General features: G+C 29.3%; 1 protein-coding gene across 2 annotated transcripts; it reads right to left on the reverse strand.

The window, feature by feature from the left end:
• Positions 1–3430: 3430 nt before the first annotated feature.
• On the reverse strand, positions 3431–12729 carry LOC106757777 (LON peptidase N-terminal domain and RING finger protein 3). Of its 2 annotated transcripts, XM_014640566.2 has the most exons (18): positions 12387–12729; positions 11395–11493; positions 10825–10907; positions 10606–10690; positions 10422–10508; positions 9554–9615; positions 9176–9369; positions 9032–9092; positions 8450–8627; positions 6443–6481; positions 6286–6347; positions 6125–6161; positions 5149–5198; positions 4979–5048; positions 4321–4396; positions 3944–4023; positions 3793–3861; positions 3431–3685 (listed from the first exon to the last, which is right to left on the reverse strand). In XM_014640566.2, exons 1-18 carry the CDS (start codon positions 12456–12458, stop codon positions 3626–3628), a joined length of 1464 nt encoding a protein of 487 aa, XP_014496052.1. In that variant the 5' UTR covers positions 12459–12729; the 3' UTR covers positions 3431–3625. The 2 variants fall into 2 exon arrangements, with proteins under 2 accessions (XP_014496052.1, XP_022635145.1); XM_022779424.1 differs by lacking the exons at positions 11395–11493; positions 12387–12729 and having other exon boundaries at positions 3612–3685; positions 10606–10739.
• Between the last annotated feature and the right edge of the window lie 7319 nt (positions 12730–20048).

The raw sequence follows: 20048 nt of genomic DNA on the forward strand, positions 1-20048 counted from the left end.
ATATTTAAATAATTAACTGATTCGACTAAAATAATTTATAAGAATTAAATCTCAATATTGTTAAATCTAATTTGTATTAATTTATCAAATAAAGATTTAATTTATTCTTAATTTGAATTCTGATTTCAGAAGAGAAAAACAAACTAAGAAGAAAGAAAAATCGATGAAAAACTTAATTAGGCTTGTTTGATTTTGTTTGTTTAATTGATCCTAGAGAGTCTTATATATATTCTGAAAATTAAATAAAGGTAGACTAATCATATGCTCAAATCAAGTTATAAAGGTAGAAGTTAATATAAGTGAAAATCAAATTTTAGATAATTCATTGTAACAAATGTTAGAAAAAAAAATTTATAAAATGTAACTTCCTTCCCGTGAAAACAAGGACTCTCGGGAGAAAGGATTCTTATTAATTCTCCAACTCCAACTTTTACATTCTAGGAAAATCACACCAATTTAATTCTCCACTCCAACTTTTACATCTTAGAAAAAGCACACCAAGAAAAGAAAATTCGGATTAATTCTTCAACTTTTACCAGCACACCCAAATCATCCACGTCGGTGAAAGAATAATAGATATTACACTTATTACATGTTTAAGACTTATATATATGATAATTCATCGATATAATTGAAAAATGATTTGAACATTAAAATATACATATCCATTCAAAGTTGGACCTTAAAGAAAAAAAATTGATAAAACTAAAAATATTTTTTATTAAGAAGGTCACAAAAACGGTTTGAGTCTTCTTTTTTAACTTATTAATTATTTTATTCTTAACAATATTTAAAAGTTTTAGGATTATAAAGGGTATAATTTAACATATACTTTAAATCAAATTATATAATCCAGTTTTTTTTTAATTTTATAAAATTGTGTATACTTTTATTTAATTTTGATATATGAAAATGTTTAACATTGTTTTATAAAAATAATAACTTATTTTATTTTTAAATTATTATTTTTAGAAAAAAATATTTTTAAAAATTTATATTTTAGATGTCAAAACTTAAAATAAGTTAAAAGTTTATTTTTATATAATTTTTTTAAAATATTTTATCAAAATAAATTCATAAAAATTTTTAAAACACAAGAGTTAAAAGAAAATGTACTTTTACGGAATTCTGAATTTATAAATTGACTTATTCAGAAAAAAAAACTTTTAAAATTACCTTAATTTTAAGTTTAAACAAATTTAAATATATTAAATATTAAGGAGACCACAAAAATAGAACATGATTTCAGAGGAACTAGGATTCAAATGACAACTTTAGCTATACTATTTTATAGAATCTCTAAATCATAAACCATCTTTGATTGGATAAAGTCTTTATGATAACAAATATACACAAATCATTCTGTTATATAACATGTTATCATGTTATAACCATGAACCTTTGTCCTATCATGTTATAACCATGAACCTATGTCCTATGAAATTGTAATTTCTAAAGAGTCAAGAAAGAAAATATAATGTTCCTCGAACATAATCCATTAAAGTTTGAACTAAAAGCAATGACCAGAAAAGTTTGTTTTACAAGAGGAGAAATATTAAGTTTATATTTGATCATAATACTTAACACAAATACCCAGCTTCTAATAAGCTAATTTTTATAAGGAAATTAATTATTTCAACATTGTTCTAAAATTTTTCATATTTTTTAAAATAAATTATTCTAAGCAAACATCAAGATTGAATAGTTGAGCTTCATATTATCTGGCATATATTTGAACAATTTGTTATTTGCAACAGTATGCAACATTCTAAAGGGTGTGCAATTTTCCATTCTTAGAGTTAAGTAAAAATTTGAGACAATATTAGGTCATATCAACACAAAAGAGGTAGAAGAGAGCAAGCTGAATGTCCAAACAGGAAAGTCCTTGGTTTAGACTTCTAAAAGAAAAAAGACCACAAAAGAAAATTTGGTGTTAATTACTTTACATATCTAAGAATAAAATATTTTTAAATTTTGTTTTTAGAATCATTTGCATGATGTCTCCAATAAAACAAATTTAAAAAAAAAATATGTTTAAATTTGTTTTATTAGACTTTTCAAATTCTTAAGCTGCCTAAGTAATAAATTAGGTGTTAATAGAATAGTCATTAGAGAAGTTTTTTTTTTTAGCAAAGGAGTAATATTTTCATTGTATAGAAAGTTGGAAAAAAAAAAAAAAAAAAAAAGGTCCTGAAATTATCAATCAGAAATATGTTAAAAGATGATTTATGCAATTGATTGATGGAGTTGTCAAATAAAGATGTGGAACATCAAAAGTTATAACTTGGACATGTTAATCCCATAAAAGTAACAAGTGGACTTGTAATCATATAAAGTATAAATTCATATAAAATTTGTAACTAGTGACACCTTCAGAAAGACTTTATTAGTTAAAATTAAGAGTGATCAGTGGCAAATAAAATAGTTTGAATGGTATCATTAATCACTGAAATTTACGGCTTTCTTTATAAAAAAATTCTTCAGCAACCTCTTGTCATTTATCTTCCTCAATTATTAAATTTTCTACCCATTTGTTTATATTGTATTTTTAATTTCTTGTCAATACTTATTTTCCTTTTACATTTATTTTTTATTTTTAGTGTTCTCCACTTTCAAATTATTTACTTATTTGCTTACTCTAACTTTTTAAAAGTTTTACCAATTATTCGTTTTTTTAAGATTTTAAGTAGTTGTTCATTTTTTAATTTCTTAAAACTTTTATTTAGAAAAGCCTTTAAAATTCTACTTTAATTATACTGAAATATCTCAAGCACCAAATTCGTCACAAAATTATATGAATTTTTCTTTACTTATGAATACAATTTATGTTTTTATAATCATAGAAAATTAAACTTATACTTTAATTTAGTTTTAGAAATTGATTATGGAGAATGCATTTTGTTAATATATAAGAAATTTAACAAATTTAAATTGATGATTATAATATTCCTACCTTAAACAAAAATAACCCATAACATTTAGTTATTGAATTTCGAAAATTTGCATCCATACAACAAATTCTCATCGAGACAGAATCTCAAAACCGTCAGTAGACGGACATTTCTTTTCTGCTGCACGATAAACTTGTTTTCAATAATATCTGAATTATATTTGGTACAATATTTCATTTTTATTTCTTAACCAATGCCTTTTGTATTATAACTTCCAATTCCTCCAAAGAATAAATAAATAAATAGAATGTAAGATCATATAATTTAAATTTTTCCATAAAAATATTTTATTATTTATTTCTTACCCAATGCCTTGAAGAACCTAGCTAAGCCTATATTATATTGGTTTGAAAATCTATACAAGACCCAAATACTACTAGTAAACTAAGGCAATTTAAAAGGTATTTAGTGATTTTAGTTTCTTACGTCTGTGTTCAAAATATGATTTAGTTTCTTACGTCAGTATTCTGCCAGCATAATAACTCAACCATTAATTATATATACTAGAAAAAGTGGGTTCAGTCCTATGTTACACAAAAATGACCTCATCAACAGTTATTTACGAGGCCGAAGAATAATGAGTGACTAGTAAATGAATTTGCAATGAACAAATGTTCATTTACATTTAACAAATATTCAATCGCAATAATAGTGGTAGCCCTCCAAAGCTTACCTTACTGAATTCTGCAGCCTTGTTCTTCTTGTCGGAGAAATATCAGGCCCCGTCTAATCCTCTACAAAGAAAAGGATCAAGAAATGTCTTTTATATGGTAACAAGCAAGCGTTGTATAACTACATTCAGAAACATAGAATTCAGCTGTATGTTAAAAAAGCCTAATACCTCGGTGGTATCTCTGATGCGTAGGAGATCCAATCTGTCCGCAGGCCTCCTATTGGAGAGGGTACAAAGCTGCAATCAAAGCCTAAATTAGTACAAAGCAATAAAAATAGTGAATAGGTGATGTTTTCACTGACAAAGAAAAAACAGTTACCCAAAAACTGAAGCGCTCAGGGTCTTTTAATGAGGGCATCATTACTTCAATGCTGGCGAGTCTCTCAAGTTTTCTTTGATCTGTAATCACATTTCAGTAGTTCAGTATTGCAACAGTTTATTATCATTTGTAAAGGTGCAAAAAGGAAAAATAAGGTCACTCCCACTCAATAAAAATAGCATAACAAAAACTATAGCATCAGCAGAAAAAAAAACAAATTTCTGTGACGGTGCAGGAAATAATGGTTCAGGTACTGCCCCCACCCCAAATTTTGTCAAAAGAAAAGGGTGATGACCAGGATATCTTGGTTTTAACTATATAACCAAAGTACAAAGGAGTCCTGGGTAAACATCATATACTTATGGTTTAGGAAATACCATGTTCTGCTGCTTCTTTAGCTCTTGCTATCCATGATCGAGCACTTTCAGCTGCATTACATGTCAATTCCAGTAACTGGGACCACATAAGAAGTTATTACTTAGAATGGTCCATTGTTGCAGTAAATGCATTCAATATAAAGAGTCATCAAATTATGGTTAAGCTTTAAAATTAAAAAACAATGCATCAAGAAATATAAATTTTGTAAGGAAATCAAAGATCTCTTAATTCAAACCACTATGGGTAGTTTGCATGATCTTAAGCCCAAACAGCATTTCCTCCCTTGTAAACCCGAAAAACAAATAGATCTCATTATTCCAGTTTCCATTATTTCACAATTTGGTCAGAACAGAATGAAAACTACTTGTTGCAGCAAAGCCGAAGTCAATCAAATTACAAACAATTCATTGATTAAATTAAATTTATAAACTCAAGAATGAAATTTTTACATTTCATCCATAATAACTTGTGACACCATTCTTTACTCAACTGTTAAATTTAGCAGTCTATTAACAGGAGTATTATCCACCACTCTATCCTACGAAGCCTGTTCACTTCAAGCTTATACATATATGCTGATAGTTCAATAATCTATCATGCTATCAACATGACAGTGAGCTTATGAACACATTCATACCAAAATTTAAGTGAACTTACAGTTTCTCTTTCACTAGTTCCTTCTGGTGGCAAAATATCTTGTATCCACTCAACCTCTGCAACCCGATACCTGCATACAACATTAAGAAATAAGGCCATGTTTCAATGAAAGAGAAACAATCATATCAACAGCTAGAATTTGTGAAACATAACACCCAGAGACAACTCACCCATCTTGATCCCATGATCGGATGATTCGAAATCTCCTACGACTTTCAATCTGCACGCAGCAATACTTTCTTACACTTTTGAATATTTACAAAAAAAAAATTAAAGAAAAAACAAGTCTATTGTAATAGAATCAAGGTTAGGATAAAAAGTTCTTAGGAGCCTCCGGTATCCTAGGACAACTAACACCAGTCCAGCAGTGACAAAATAAAATGAGAAACAACGAGATGACTACTGACAGTTGGAGTGAACTTGTACAACTAGCCAATTGACCACAATATACTCGACTCCTACAGGCAAGCATGTATAAACAAGAAAAGTTGTAGATTTCATTAAATTGCTTCAGTCTGTCAAAATTCTCAGAAATTTTTACAAGGTAAGAACAGTGTAGACAGTCAGAATTATGACAAAATCTAGATTTTTTGCTGTGTAATCAATAGTTAATAATTTTACAATCAACAAAAGACTTGTAAGTTAAAGACTAACCAAGCCTTATACGTTCTCTTTCTTTCATGTATTTAGTCAATGTTAGACTAAATGACCACTGATAGGTTTGATACAGTTTACAAAAGAAGGAAAAAAAAAAGGTAGTTAGTACAGTTGTAATTACATAACTGTAACATACTATTATAAATAGTCTTATTAAGAGGTGAGCAGGCAGTTTTGGAGTATTTTGTTAAGGGAAAAGTTAGGAAAGACAGGTCCTCTTGAAAGACCTTAAAATTGTTCATTGTTGGTTCCTGTTCTTACCACATTGGTAGAACAGTGCTGTTTGGTTTCTTAGTGAACATCCAAGAATCTGTCTTGGAGTTCTCTTGTAAAGTCTGGGTACCTATTAACCACCCTTAAGGATACAATTAATACAGGCCCAAAAGAGTCCACAACTACAGCAAGCAAGGGATTAAACAATTAAGGCAGCTTGTAAGGTGTAGGCTGAAGTATACATAAAATACATTGAGAAATCAGTTAAATTTTCACCTCTATATAAAAACGACCATCTGGAAGCGGTTCACACCTACAGCATCATAAAAAATATTATTTTAAGCAAGTGACATACTTGAGAATGGAATTCATAAGGGGAAGGGCATATGCATTCAAGATTTTCTTATTTTCACATAAAAACAATGCCAAACACCTACTCGGTGATTTCCACTTCACAGGCAAACTCAGCTAAAGAACCTGATGAAGAATCAAGTATAGCCTACAAGATAAAAAGACAAGTCACACAGTAACAGACAGAAATGGCCAGTGCTGTATAGCAATAAAGGGAAGAAAAGGGATATGTGAATAATCTACCATTCCCATCCGGTGATTGCCTTCCATTATTCTTCTTACCTGTTTTATTTAAAAATATACAAATCAGAGATATGATGACATTCAGAGTTTCATACTATCTGATACTAGTAGTATGTCCAATCTATAATTAAGTTAATGGATTAAATGCCAAATAAATCCTAGATTAATATTCACTAACAGCTTCGGTGAAAATTTGAAAACGATAAATATAGCTCCCACACAACATATAACCAGTTACCAGTCCATTCACTGCCCTCCAAGTGTTGCAATCTCACGTTGATGTTTGTACAAGAGTAGAAGGATAATATATTAAGAGCAATATTTGTCCACTACCGTACAATTATTTTAAAGTGTAAATTACACTTTATCCCCTAATAGTTTTACAGATTCAACTTACCCTCCAATACACTTTGCACAACTTAACTCCTCAAAGATTTGGGTTAAAGTGAAAATTGTTATATTCACAATTAAAATCATGGTTAGCAGGCCTAAACCAATAGGTAAATTAAGCAAAGATGAAGAGAATTTGATTTTCACTTTAAACGAAACAATATTTGTCATTCATTATTCTCAAATTTAGAATAGAATTCTTTCTTATTAACCTCTATATGTATACATAAGTCAGCAGCATATTTTAGGAAATATGGGCTGCTAATTCTACTGGACAGATCCCTATGATTACGAAATCAATCAAACATAAATAACCTAATAAAGGCAGCACCCAATAGTTACGGAAATACAGCACATTTAAATAAAAAACTTCTTAAACTACTCCCCGCCAATTACTACCACATCAATCATGGTTTTGACAATTATAATACATTATAAGAAACTGTTTCATGAAAATTTATTGTATACAAATAAGAATATCTTCAACATTTTCACAGAAAAAAATGTTAATTTTCTTCATACATTTTGTCAAAAGCAACAGTTTTTTTAAATTTGATATCTAACAATAAAAGAAAAAAAAAAAAAAACGTCCCACTGAAAATGTCCACCAGCATCCACCTGGCATAGCTAAACACCATTAAACATTTCAATAAACTGATAACACTACTAAACACTTGGGAGGCATATTTAACTACTACTGCCCCAAATACAAATTGGTAAATTGCATACAATCAGGTTGGTATGAATGAACTTAACTTGATTATCAGATTTTAGATCATAAGTTCATATCCCTAACCCATACCCATTTTGGGTGAAAAAATCTACTAATTCTTTGATTTCTGCTAGTAAGATGAAGAGTTAGCCTAAAAAGTAGATTCTAGTGTTAAAAGGGCATCGTGAATAATTCCAATGATAGGATTCACTGACATCCCTAGTACAGCAAATGCTACCATTCATACAATCGTACCCAATTCAATATAATTGTTTGATAATATCGGGGCCTTCTATAGTTTTGCAAATGAGTTATTTCTTGGTTTTGTCTTGCATTCATTGGCAAAGTTAGCACCACCAGACATTTTAATAACCTCGTAACCTTATTCCACAAAATACAGTATGATAACTGTATTCCCACATTAATCTACTCTTAACCACTAGTAAGACCGTTAATTACAATTAGACAAATCAATAACCCCATGACACTATTAACCACTTTTGAGACATTTAACAATTAGCTCCATGATTAGTCAAGCACATTTCGATAATTGTCTACAAAATGAAAGTAACCATTTTAAGGCAAAGTGGTTACCATATTTACACTTGTAGTTAAACCATGCGTGATAGGTGCACAGGTAGGAGAAATCCAAACTGTGAGTTGATCACTACTCAAGAAAAATAACTAGTATATGCTTTTTGAATATTTATAATAAAGCAAAGAGTTTAATTGGTATTTCCTCCCTCCAAGTCCCAAGTACTAACCAACATTAGGCAGACCCACCTGAAAAGACCCTACTGTTTCTTAACGACAAACCATAAGAAAACTAATCACCAACTAGCACATTCAAGATATATTATATTTCAATATTTTCTAGTAACTATCAACATCTGTTACCAACTCACCATGAGTCTATATCGAGGTTCAAATATATTGAGCGGAAACCTTTGACATGGTATGACAACATCCATGACAAAAAGGGGGAGTAAATCAACACCAGCGTTGGTTAAGCCATCCTGCTCTTGCTTCCTTTCAGCATATTCCTCAGCAAAGTTCTTTTGTATGATGTTCTTCAGTGTCACACTGAAACAATTGACAAGATATATTAGAAAAGAGTAAATGAAATTTGTTAGAATTTTTATTTGACCAAAATATTGGAAGATTAAACTGACTAACACATACTAATAAGCCCAGAAGAATGCATGTTATAGGTACCAAAGAGCTTCACTAATAACCAGAATGGTGTTCAAATCACGCATTTTTTTTTGTCCTATAAATTTAGGGGCAAACATTGTCTCAATTTCATTAAGTAACTTCCTACTGCAATGTGTTTGGCTGGCTTTCAACCTATTATAGTTATAACAGTATTATAGTTATAACAGTGACTAACTATCCCACTATAAACTACAAGAAAAATAAAGTAACCCAAAGGTTTCATGAAGTTTCCATATAACATTAGGGCATTGTAGAGACTACAGACAACTCACCTGATGGAACATGTTCTGGGACTGATGAACAGAACTGTCCTGCACAATGGGCATCTGTTTCCTAACACATCAGGACAAGAATCAACACCGCATAGAATATATCAATCACCGTAGAAAATATAATCAACAGAAGATATCACTAACCACAATCCATTGACTGAAATAGACATGAACGACAAAAAGAATGTCCACAAGGGGTTGTGACAGGTTCGTACAGTAACTTCAGGCAAAGAGTGCAATCAAAATCATCATTACGCTCAGGCTGTCCATGTGTACTCATCCCTGTTGAACTAGATGAAACTCTTTCTAAATTTTGAAGAGATTCCCGAAGAGATTTACTACATGATATTGAAAGAAATGAAAAATAAAAAAAGTAGTCAATTGTGATATAGTACGATAAATGACTATTGCAAAGGCTCTATATTTAGATATTCCATATAAATTTAGAAAACAAGTTTACACAATAGAAATACACACACACAAACACATATAAAAGAAGGCAAGACTTGCAATGTGTAATACCTAAAAGGATCAACTTGAAGGCCTGAAAGAATAACATCCCGGGCCTTTTCGTATTTCTCTAACTGTGAATTTAATACAATATCAAATAAAGTTACATTCAAAATGAACATCATAACATAACATAGAAGTAGGGAAGAGAGCATCGGTTAGGACTTGAGAAAACGATATGCAATTGACCATGGGCAAACACACACAAGTTGACATAACTTAGTGTTTTGTATAGAAACTTAGAAATCATAAAGCACATACACAATAGAAGTCACTTATGGTATCTGGCTTTATACAAACTATGTCAGTTCCATTTCCGAACCTCCAAAGTTTAAACTCAGATCAATGAAGTATAATAATAACGACTCTAATTTAAGTTGTCTACATAAACCATAGAAGACCCAGAACTTAACAAAAGTAAATTAATAAATGTATAAAAATGTAAAGAGGCATCTATAGAATCAAAGTCGCCCAGTTTATTTGGTTTATTTGAAGAAACACCCAAATAATTTGAATTACTTTCTTTCTGGTAGGTTTCTGAGAATTAACCGCATACTTTATAGGTTCCTTCTATCTCAGAATTTCCCAGAATCACAGGCTATAAGTTATAACCAAAAACATTTGGGAATATCCCTTGTTCATTATTTTCAACATAATATTAGCATGTCCATCTCTACACTTGCCCTTCACTTGAGTTCCCCATGAAGTAGGTACAGTCAAAAGGAGGGAGAACACTCCTGAACCCTAACATGAGTTAGAACACCAACCCATAAGAAGGAAATAACAATTACAGGATAATATACTTCATTTAAAAACATCAGGGGCTACCCCAACAAGTTCAAAAGAGAGATTATATGGTAACGCAGCATGAGAGCCTTACCAGGAGAAGAGCATTGGCCTTTAAAAGATATGATTTTGCTGCATTACTTTGGAGTTCAACAAGCTTCTCAGCATCCTTTAAAGCCAACTAGAAATGGTTGTCACGAATCAACTTAATATGAGCATATTAATTTATAAATACTATCATATATCCACTCGATAAACATTATGCAAAATAGACATACTTCAGCAAGTGTTGTTGGTTCAAGTCCACTCAACGGCCTACATTCTGAAGATGATGGTGTTCTGCGCATGAAATATTGGCTAATCCTGATTGAAAAATATCATGATTGCCATGAGACCACTGAACTCTAAGAAACTGAAGCAGAATTATTTGGAAGATGATCAAGAAATTATGTTTGTAAATGAGCAATGCAAAAGAAAATTGTTACACAGTGCTTAACCTAATATAAGCTGCACTTCGATTGCTGAGGATGATTGGATCACCTGATTTGATGTTATTGGCTCTTGAGTAATAATTGATTGCCTGAAATAATGACGAAGACAACACAGTAAAGACATTGTATAAGCATCAAATTCATTGAGTGTGAAATACTTCCACAACATCCCTTTATTATGTTCTGCAATAAGGCTGGTAATGCATGAGAATTGCATCTTTGTCCAAATTTGAGGAGTGTTTTTCAGAAATAAAGAATTTATGAAGTTGGAAAACATAAAGAACGCCCAAAAAGAGGAACAGACTTAAGCATGACACTTGATGTTTCTCAAGAAAAGCATGAAGAAAAATCCGTGAATTGACTGTTTGTCACGATAATGGACTAATTATATTATGCTATGCAGGGTTTGTTGCCAACACCAATTCAATTGACTTCCATCTTACAAGCCAGCAGACATGAGAATCAAACTCCAGAAAACTGCTTACTGAAACCATGTAATATGTGCAGTCGAGAGAATATCAATGAAAACCCCCACCTAACTCACCCTAAAAAGGGTGTATATATTAGCAAACGAACCTCTTCCATTCTGTTCCCTCGAAACGCAGCATTGCCTTTCTGCACAAGCTCGTACACGTAATGTAGTGTGTCCCATGACAAATCTTCTGATTTATTTTCCTGCAACCGAACCAAAGTTCAGAGGTGACAAACAAACTTATAAGAGAGGAGCTACCAAATGCTCAAATGAGCCGATGGTCCTAGTTAGATTAATTTCTCCACAAGAATTCACAGAAGAGATAAAACAATGAAAATGAACTAAGTTTCGCTTATGAGTTAAAATCAACTAATGCACTCCGAATTCTCCCATTTAACTTCTTAAAAAAATAACAGAAATTATAAGTCGATGTCCTCTTAATTCATTTTAGCTTCTTATAAGTGCTAAACCTAAACAGGCCAATATCAAACAAAGAAGACAAAAAACTCTCATTTGATTATCAGAAAGTTATATTCAAACACTGTGATTGCCACACAGCAAGAGTGCGAGGAAGGAACAGATGTTTTTGAAAACAGAAAATTAAGTACGTTAATAAAACCGAATGAGATACATAAATGGTTAAAAGAATAAAAACCGAAAAACAATTAGAGTGTCTTTTCCTGTCCTCGGATTCACCACCTGAGAGTTAAGAGTTAAAGGGAAAAAAGTAAATTGAGGAAACAAGAGGAGTTGTCTTTTGGCAAGTCCTTCGCAGCAAGCTGACACGAAAAGAGGAAAGAAGCAAACGAAAGAAACAAGTCGGAAGAAAAAAAAGCTGTGCACAGCTACACAGTGAAGTAAAAACAAGCAAACGAAACGAAAAAAAAAAATCAGCAAGCAAAATAAAAAACGAGCAATCCTCCACTGGAGTTCAATCGAATTCCTAAAATCACGAACACTAAAAGGAAAAGACAGGCACAGACGGACGCAGACATTGATGAAAGGACATTCGTAAAACGTGACCTAAAAGTGAAAAGAGCGAAAAAGAGAAGTGATCTTGGAGAAGCAATGCGCGTGTGAGAGAAGAGGAACTGACCAAAACGTAGTCGTCGACGTCGCGGAGGGTTTGGTCGAGGGAAGAGGAAGAAGGGGAAAGAGACGAAGCCATTGAGAGAGCGTTAGAGAAGAGAGTGAAAAATGGAAAAACGATGTTATGTTTATGTGTTATGTAATGGTATGATGATGATGATTAGGATTTTGGTGGTTAGGGGCATCGTGTTCGAGCGTGGCTCCTTCGTTGCATACACGGACCAAAATCCACTACGTCTACTAGTGTTGGTGGGAAGAGGAGAGCAATTGAAAGTTGAAAATGAGAGAAGAAAACCAATGCGGATAGATAGGGTGGTTCGGTTTGGTTTGGTTTATGTCAGAAGGGTTTGGCTTTCAAAATTAAAGTTATACGTGGAAATATATATACCCCGTGTGATATGTGGAGATTGTTGGTGTGTTCGAGCACCTAAGCCACTCAATTTTTATGCATAGTTTCTATCACTTTGACCCACGCCTCTATTTTACATCATCTCTAAAATTCATTTACTTCCAAATATATTTATTTTTTTCAAACCTTGCGTAAATTTATTTCCTAATTAAAAATTTGATGTGATTCACTTTCTCATTTCCTTTAACAGTTACCAACTAAATATATATAATCAGTGGTGTGAAAATAAATTATTTTTTCTAATAAAATATTTTTCATTTTATTTTATTTTATTCTTTGAGTTGTATCTTAATATATCTGTATAATTATTTTCTGTCTAACATATATAAATAAAATTGACATTTTTAACTTCTTTTGAAATATCATTGAAAAACGTAAATCGCTTATGATATTAGCATATACTCTGATGAAATACATTGAATTTTTTATACAAAAGTAACTATGGTTAAATGCATTGAGAATGGATAAGAATTTTTGTGCGCGAGTTAGTCAGAAAGAGAGTGAGCGTTCACGACACGCCTTTGCCAAATTTAGTTGAAGATTTTAATCGTATTTTGATTAGGTTAGTTTGAATAATAAATTCTGAATAACAAATATTTAATTCTAAAAATGTTTTAATTCTTATTATTATATTCAATTTTTTATATCTCAATTTTTACCTAAGAAAAGTTTTAACTTTTCATTTTAAAAGTTTTAAACAATGCTCGTGTTTTTATCAACTGTATCCATGATGAATAATAAACTTAAGAAACTTTGAATTGAGTTGAGTTAAGAGAAGTTGTTTATAAATTTAAAACGTTAAATTTAACAAAATTTAATTAATGTATTTTTAAAATTGAGAAACTAAATTAAGTGGAGAAAAATTAATTTCAATTTAACTGAAAATTAAGAAACCAAAAATATATTTAATTTTAAAATACAATAATTATAAATTATGTTAAAATGAAATGTAAGGTATTATTTAAAATAAAAAAATCAAAATAATAAAATAATATTGGAATAAAATAGGAATGGTAACAAATTAGTTTAAATAAATTGAGAATGAATGATTACTTTAAATAAAAATATGATTATTATTATTATTATCAAATGTAATTTATTATTTAAAATTAAAAAAATGATATTCGATTAAAATATTTTTATATAAAATAAATTAAGTAATAATTTAAATTAGTGAAATTATATTAAATTAATATTTAGTTATTTAAAAGAATTACAAATCACTCTATTTAGAAGACTTTAACATTCACAAATCACCCCAAGCAAAACACTTGATAAGGAACATTAAATGTGTCGCCGCTCGTTTTTTTGCTCTGAAATATTCGAATCCTACCGGTAGGTTTACTGGAGTTCGTGAATTTATTCTGATACCATGTTAGAAGTGGACTTTAAGTCTAACTCAATTCCATAACATCGACTTGTACAGTAAAATTTTGCACCCACTTATATATATTTAAATGGCCTCATCTCTAGTCGATGTGGGACTTCCAAAACAATAAATATGAGAGTAAAAAGTGAAATGGTGAATTTGAGTGGAGCACGATAAAGAAAAGAAAAAATGGTAGTATTTTGTGGATGAGAAGGATACAGCGCAAGCCGTGTTTTATGCTCTTTGACTTTGGAAATTGGAACGGCAACCGTCTAAGGTGAGAGAAGCATTGTGTGACAAATCCGACAATGTTTACCAAAGTCAGAACAAAAAACCTTTATTCTCTCCCAAATAAAAAAAAAAAAAAACAATTAAAAAGACAACTTCATTTTCCTCGGTTCATTGCACGACGAACCATGATTTCATGATCACTGAAACCTTTTCCAGGTTCTTTCTTGTTTGTTTCATATTATCCTCCTTCCCTGAAAAATTGGCTGTGCCAACACTTTCCAATCCCAATATTCAATGTTTAAAGGTTTAGATGGAATGGAACACTTGATACAATAACAACATTTGTTACAACTAAAGGGCACACGTTTCACATAATAATCTTATTTATTCATGTGTCACGGGAAATTATATATATACTCAACATGTCTCATATCATCTCCGCTGCCCGGTCCGAGATCATCTTAGGACAGTAGAGATCTTCTAGTATGTACATTATATTGGCTAAGACTTTGCAAAATTTAAGATAAATTGTGATGTTAACAGCTAAAACATGTTAGAATATCATTAAACAAGTTAATAAAAGAGATTATTTATATGGGTGAAGCTCATTCATATGTAAAAATCTATAAATATAATATAAATAACATTATTACTAGATAAATTAATTAAATTTATTATTACAACATTTATTATGTGTTGATGTACATTCTTAATTTCAATGTTGAAATATTTTTTTATAGGCATATCATCTCTCTACAGTAATACCTAAATTTTGAAATACATTAATTTGACTTAATCAAAGTGTCTTTTTAATTGAGTGAGATTGGATCTCATTCTTTGGTCTCCTCACATTGAATTCCATCTTTCTACCAGATCCTTATATATGAAAGTTTCAAGAGAGGATAAATTGTTGTTAGCATGGGGAGTGATCCATCACCACACTTCAAAACTAAGATCAATTGGGGAAGGGTGGTGGTGGTTTTCGAAAGAATTTGAAGTGTCCTTCTTGCAATATCAAGTAATTGATAATCAATAACAATTAGTATTAGCCTCATAAAAATGTTTTAGCAACAATGAAACTGTTACAGAATCATGATGTATATTTAGGGTGTAAAGAACAACCCCTACTGTGGAAACAACAAAATGTAGCTTATATAGGCCACAGGCTAGCTTGCAGCCAACCTGTTTTACGATCCAATGGACTAATGGGCCAAACAGGTCAAGTTAACATGAACTCACAAGTCAAAAATCTAACTCAACTCATCTATTTTCAGATGTTTTTCGGGCATGACCCATTTTGTCACCCTTAATTATAAAATACTCATAACAAATCTTAATGTAATTAAATTAACTTAGACTTCGATTTCTAGTAACAACTAAAAATGTATTCAACCTTATAAAATATTTGTCCCCTTAAACTTAATTATTTGAGACATTTACTAAAATTCACATTTACTACAACTTTTAGGTTACTTCACATTCAAATAAAGTCATCTAATATGAGTTTATTACATATATTATTCATTCTTATGTATTATTGTGTTATAATATAATGGTTCCATTTTTTTTATAAGAATCCTTAAGAAATAAAAATATAGATTTAATTAATAACTTGATTCCTATATTTAGACTTTTTATTTTTTTAATCAATTGAATCTTTATTTCTTTCAAGTAGACTCAATATGGTATTTATTATTAAATTAGCATTAATAGTGTTTCGAAAGTGTCACATGTTAAAAGATAGTTCATTTTCTATCTTAGAATCTCTTATTATAGACACCAACATATTAAATACCTAAAATAAAGACCAAATTATTTATTAAGATTAAAAATGTACCTCAATGTGTTTATTTCTTTTTGCATGTTTGAATTTCTTAACTTATAATGGTAGAGTTGTCAAAATAAATAATTGTAGGATTTGTTTGATTTATTCTTGTACATCTAATAATAATCATTTAAGTCATATAACTTAACAAGACTTATTAGATATTATTGTTATTATAAATTTTGTTTGAGTCCTTTAAAGACTCAATATAGGTTGTTTTTTCTTTTTCTTAATTCCATGAAATAGTTGTTATGCTAATCATAAACGTATATCCAAATATATTTTTTTCTATTTTCAACATCATTAGCATAATCACTACATGTACAATTTATAAGATTTTTTTTCTTCTATTTTTTCTGATAAAACAATCCAAATCACAAGTGTCTTTTAAATAGTACATACTTTGGTTTTATTTGTAGATGAAGTTATTTTGGATTTTTTATAAAATGAATCACTTACTCACATTATACATGATGTGTGGTATTTGTAGTCACATTTTCAGGAGTCAACCATATGCTTATTTATTATCTTATTTACTCTTTTCCATCACCATCCTTTCCAATTTTCTTCAAATTAGCATGCGGTTAAAATTATAATAATTAGTAAAATTAATAAATGAGATTGTAGGTCAATTATCGAGAGCACCTGATTGATAAACAAAAAAAATTCAAGTTCTATTTTTCACAAAAGTAACTACTCATATGTAAAAGTTTCGTTAATTCGCTAGGCAAGTAAAACTCTCATTAAGTAAAAAGAGTTTATTTTTGAAATTTCAAGTAAGTTCATGTGATGCAATTTTACTAGTGAGAGTGGGGATTCACTAGTTACAAAGAGCTTGTTGAGCAAGTACGACGATTAAAAAAACAACAAAAAAAACATTATTATTGGAGATTAGGGTAAAGTTGGATTTGATCCATGAAATTCAAAATAACTATTGACCATATTTTTGTTTGTAAATATCCTAGGTTAGGCTAGAGATAAAGAGACAATAAAACTCTATAAATAGGATTAGAGACAAGTCAAATTCTACTACTAAAGAATGTGTTGGAGGAGTAAGGAAGAGAAGAGAAAACACATACAAATGAAATCGAAAGGAAGAAAAATTGAGAAAAAAGATGTAACGTGTAAAATGTAAGGAAAGCTAATTAGGTTTTAGTTTTACATTATTAGTGTTGATAATATGATTTTAGAAGAATTTGATAATAGAAATCTAGTTTATTATGAAGTGATGAAGGTGTGGGTTTATATAAAGCTTATACTTATTCTAATAATTATTTTTAACATATTTAAAGAAAACATAAACGACTTTAAATCCTTAAAACTTTCAATAAAAATTAATGATAATAAATGCTATTAAATCATTAAATTATTGTTAATAATGAAAAATGGATTAGAGGAAGGATTTCTAATCTGATAGTATGTATATTTACTTTATAAATATATATTGATAAACTTGGAAACAGTTAATTAAGGTAAAAAAAAATTAACAGTTGAAAAAACATTAATAAATTAAAAAGTGTTAATAAACTATTTTAATGTCAATTCTTTTTTATTGTTATGATGAGTGTTTTGGTATCTATCATAGCAAACATTAATTTATTGATAAGATCAAACAGATCAAGTTTATAGGATAAAGTAACTTCTAACCTAATATGATATAAACTTTAATGAGCCTAATAAAAGAAAGTAGAAAATGATGCATGGATGGGACCATATGTGGTCGTTATATGCTTTATGGATCAAATATGTTCATATATAATATTATCCATTTGTTTTTGTGTTAATATTGAATCATGTTCATTTCATACTGTCCACAAATTTTCTCTGAGTTTGGCTGATTTGGTGGATACGATTGAACATTTTCTTGAAAAAAGGGGGAAATTAATTACTGTATTTATCATGACCAACAACCTGATAATAGCATTTCTCATGATGATATAAGAGTTTTTATTTTAAAATCATTGATGTTTTAGAATTTAAAATCTTAACTTCTTTTTTTCTTCTCAAATATACTCGTATTTAATATTGTGTCCTCTTCATATATCTATATATTAATTTAAGGCTTTTTTTCTATTTCCAACAGTTATTTAAAATTTTAAAAGTCTAATTATCATTACTAATATTGAATAAAGATTGTTTAGTCCAAAATTCCATTCATTAAGTATTTGTTAATTAATGTGCATTATATAGCATCTAAAAAATATGATATGGAAATAATAGTATGTAACATATGATAGTAGAAGAAACTAATATTATGCATATCTCTGGTTTTGAAAAGAATAACTACAAAATATTTGAATCACACATTTTCCTACTTATTAATTAAAAAATCAAGTATTTTTAAATTTTAAGAGATTACATAATACTTTATTATAAATTTATACATTTTATAGAATAATATCATGAAAAAATATTCATTTTGAAATATAGTTTTATCGATTGTTACTTGAAGGAAATTAAAGATAAAAGTTTTAAATAAAAGCACAACCCTTAGTTCTATTCCCTTAATATTCCTCTAACAATAACACTGAAAAGCATTTTATCAAAAGTAATTTTACCAATAAAACCTTAGAAAATACTCGTTTATATATGAAAAGGAAATAATAAAAAATATTATTTGACACACCTAATTTTTTTATATTTATTTGATACTATCATTATTTATTTTTTACTTTTTCCTTTTTTTAAAAATATAAAAATTTATATTTTTATAACCATTTTAATTTTGTACTCTATATCAAATCAACGTAAAAATGTATTAGTGATACCATTGATTCCAACTTTATAAAGCTGACTTTTGGTAGTCTTGGCAATAAAGCAAAATAGAGAGAGAAGGAAAACAATTAGAAATAAAAAGTTGTGCTTAGAACATAATCATGCAGTATCAAGCTAATTGGAATATTGTCTCACGCAACTTATGGCAAAGAGACATTTTCAATCTCATTCCAAAAGGTCTAGAATGATGCCTGTTGGAAAATATCATGGTAAAAGATCAAAAAGTTGACAATAATTGGAATTTTCACAAAAATTAAAATCATTTACATTTTTTTTCTCTCAAAATTTTGATTAGCAAAGCAAATAAGATTTGTTTCTTCCCACTACTACTAATCATATTGGTTGAAAACTTTTTTTATATTTCCTCTCATTAAAACGATTAGTTTATAATAAAATGAGTTTTCGTTATATTTTGGTACAGTTTTTCTTGTGTTTTTGAATAATACAGTACACCATTTCTCATTGTTAGTTTTCTCGTTAGAAAAACTTATGTTTTTTAAATCTCTTATGACATTCCAATCTAAAATCGAACCTAGCTTGCATAGTAACATATTGACTGCCAAAGAAAAATAATACAGTGAGAATGCAATATATCTCTTTTATTTAATAAAAAAAAATGATTTCTAGATTACATTTTCTTGTAAACTAAGTGTTTTATTAAAAAATGAGTGTTTTTCAAATAATACTCGGACTCGTAATAACTATGTTTTCAAACAATTGTTTTCAAACATTTAAGTCATATAATCAAAACAATACTTATGTATTGTGTAACAATAGTATATGTATAATAATGTTTGATTGTATTGATTAAAACCTGAAAGAGTCTTAGTTAATAAATAAACCAAATAAATCAGTATAAAGTTATAAAATGTAAATATCAAACATGTCATTAAATTATAATCCTTGATTGTATTGATTAAAACCTGAAAGAGTCTTAGTTAATAAATAAACCAGTATAAGAATTACTTTTAGACAAGATTTGAGAAAACATTTTATTTTTTACATTGAGTTTGTGAACTGAAAACTTCATCTAATCATTCTATAAGTTATTTTAGTGAAA

Source organism: Vigna radiata, chromosome 3 (assembly GCF_000741045.1).
Source record: "Vigna radiata var. radiata cultivar VC1973A chromosome 3, Vradiata_ver6, whole genome shotgun sequence".
In the NCBI taxonomy this organism is placed as follows: domain Eukaryota; kingdom Viridiplantae; phylum Streptophyta; class Magnoliopsida; order Fabales; family Fabaceae; genus Vigna; species Vigna radiata.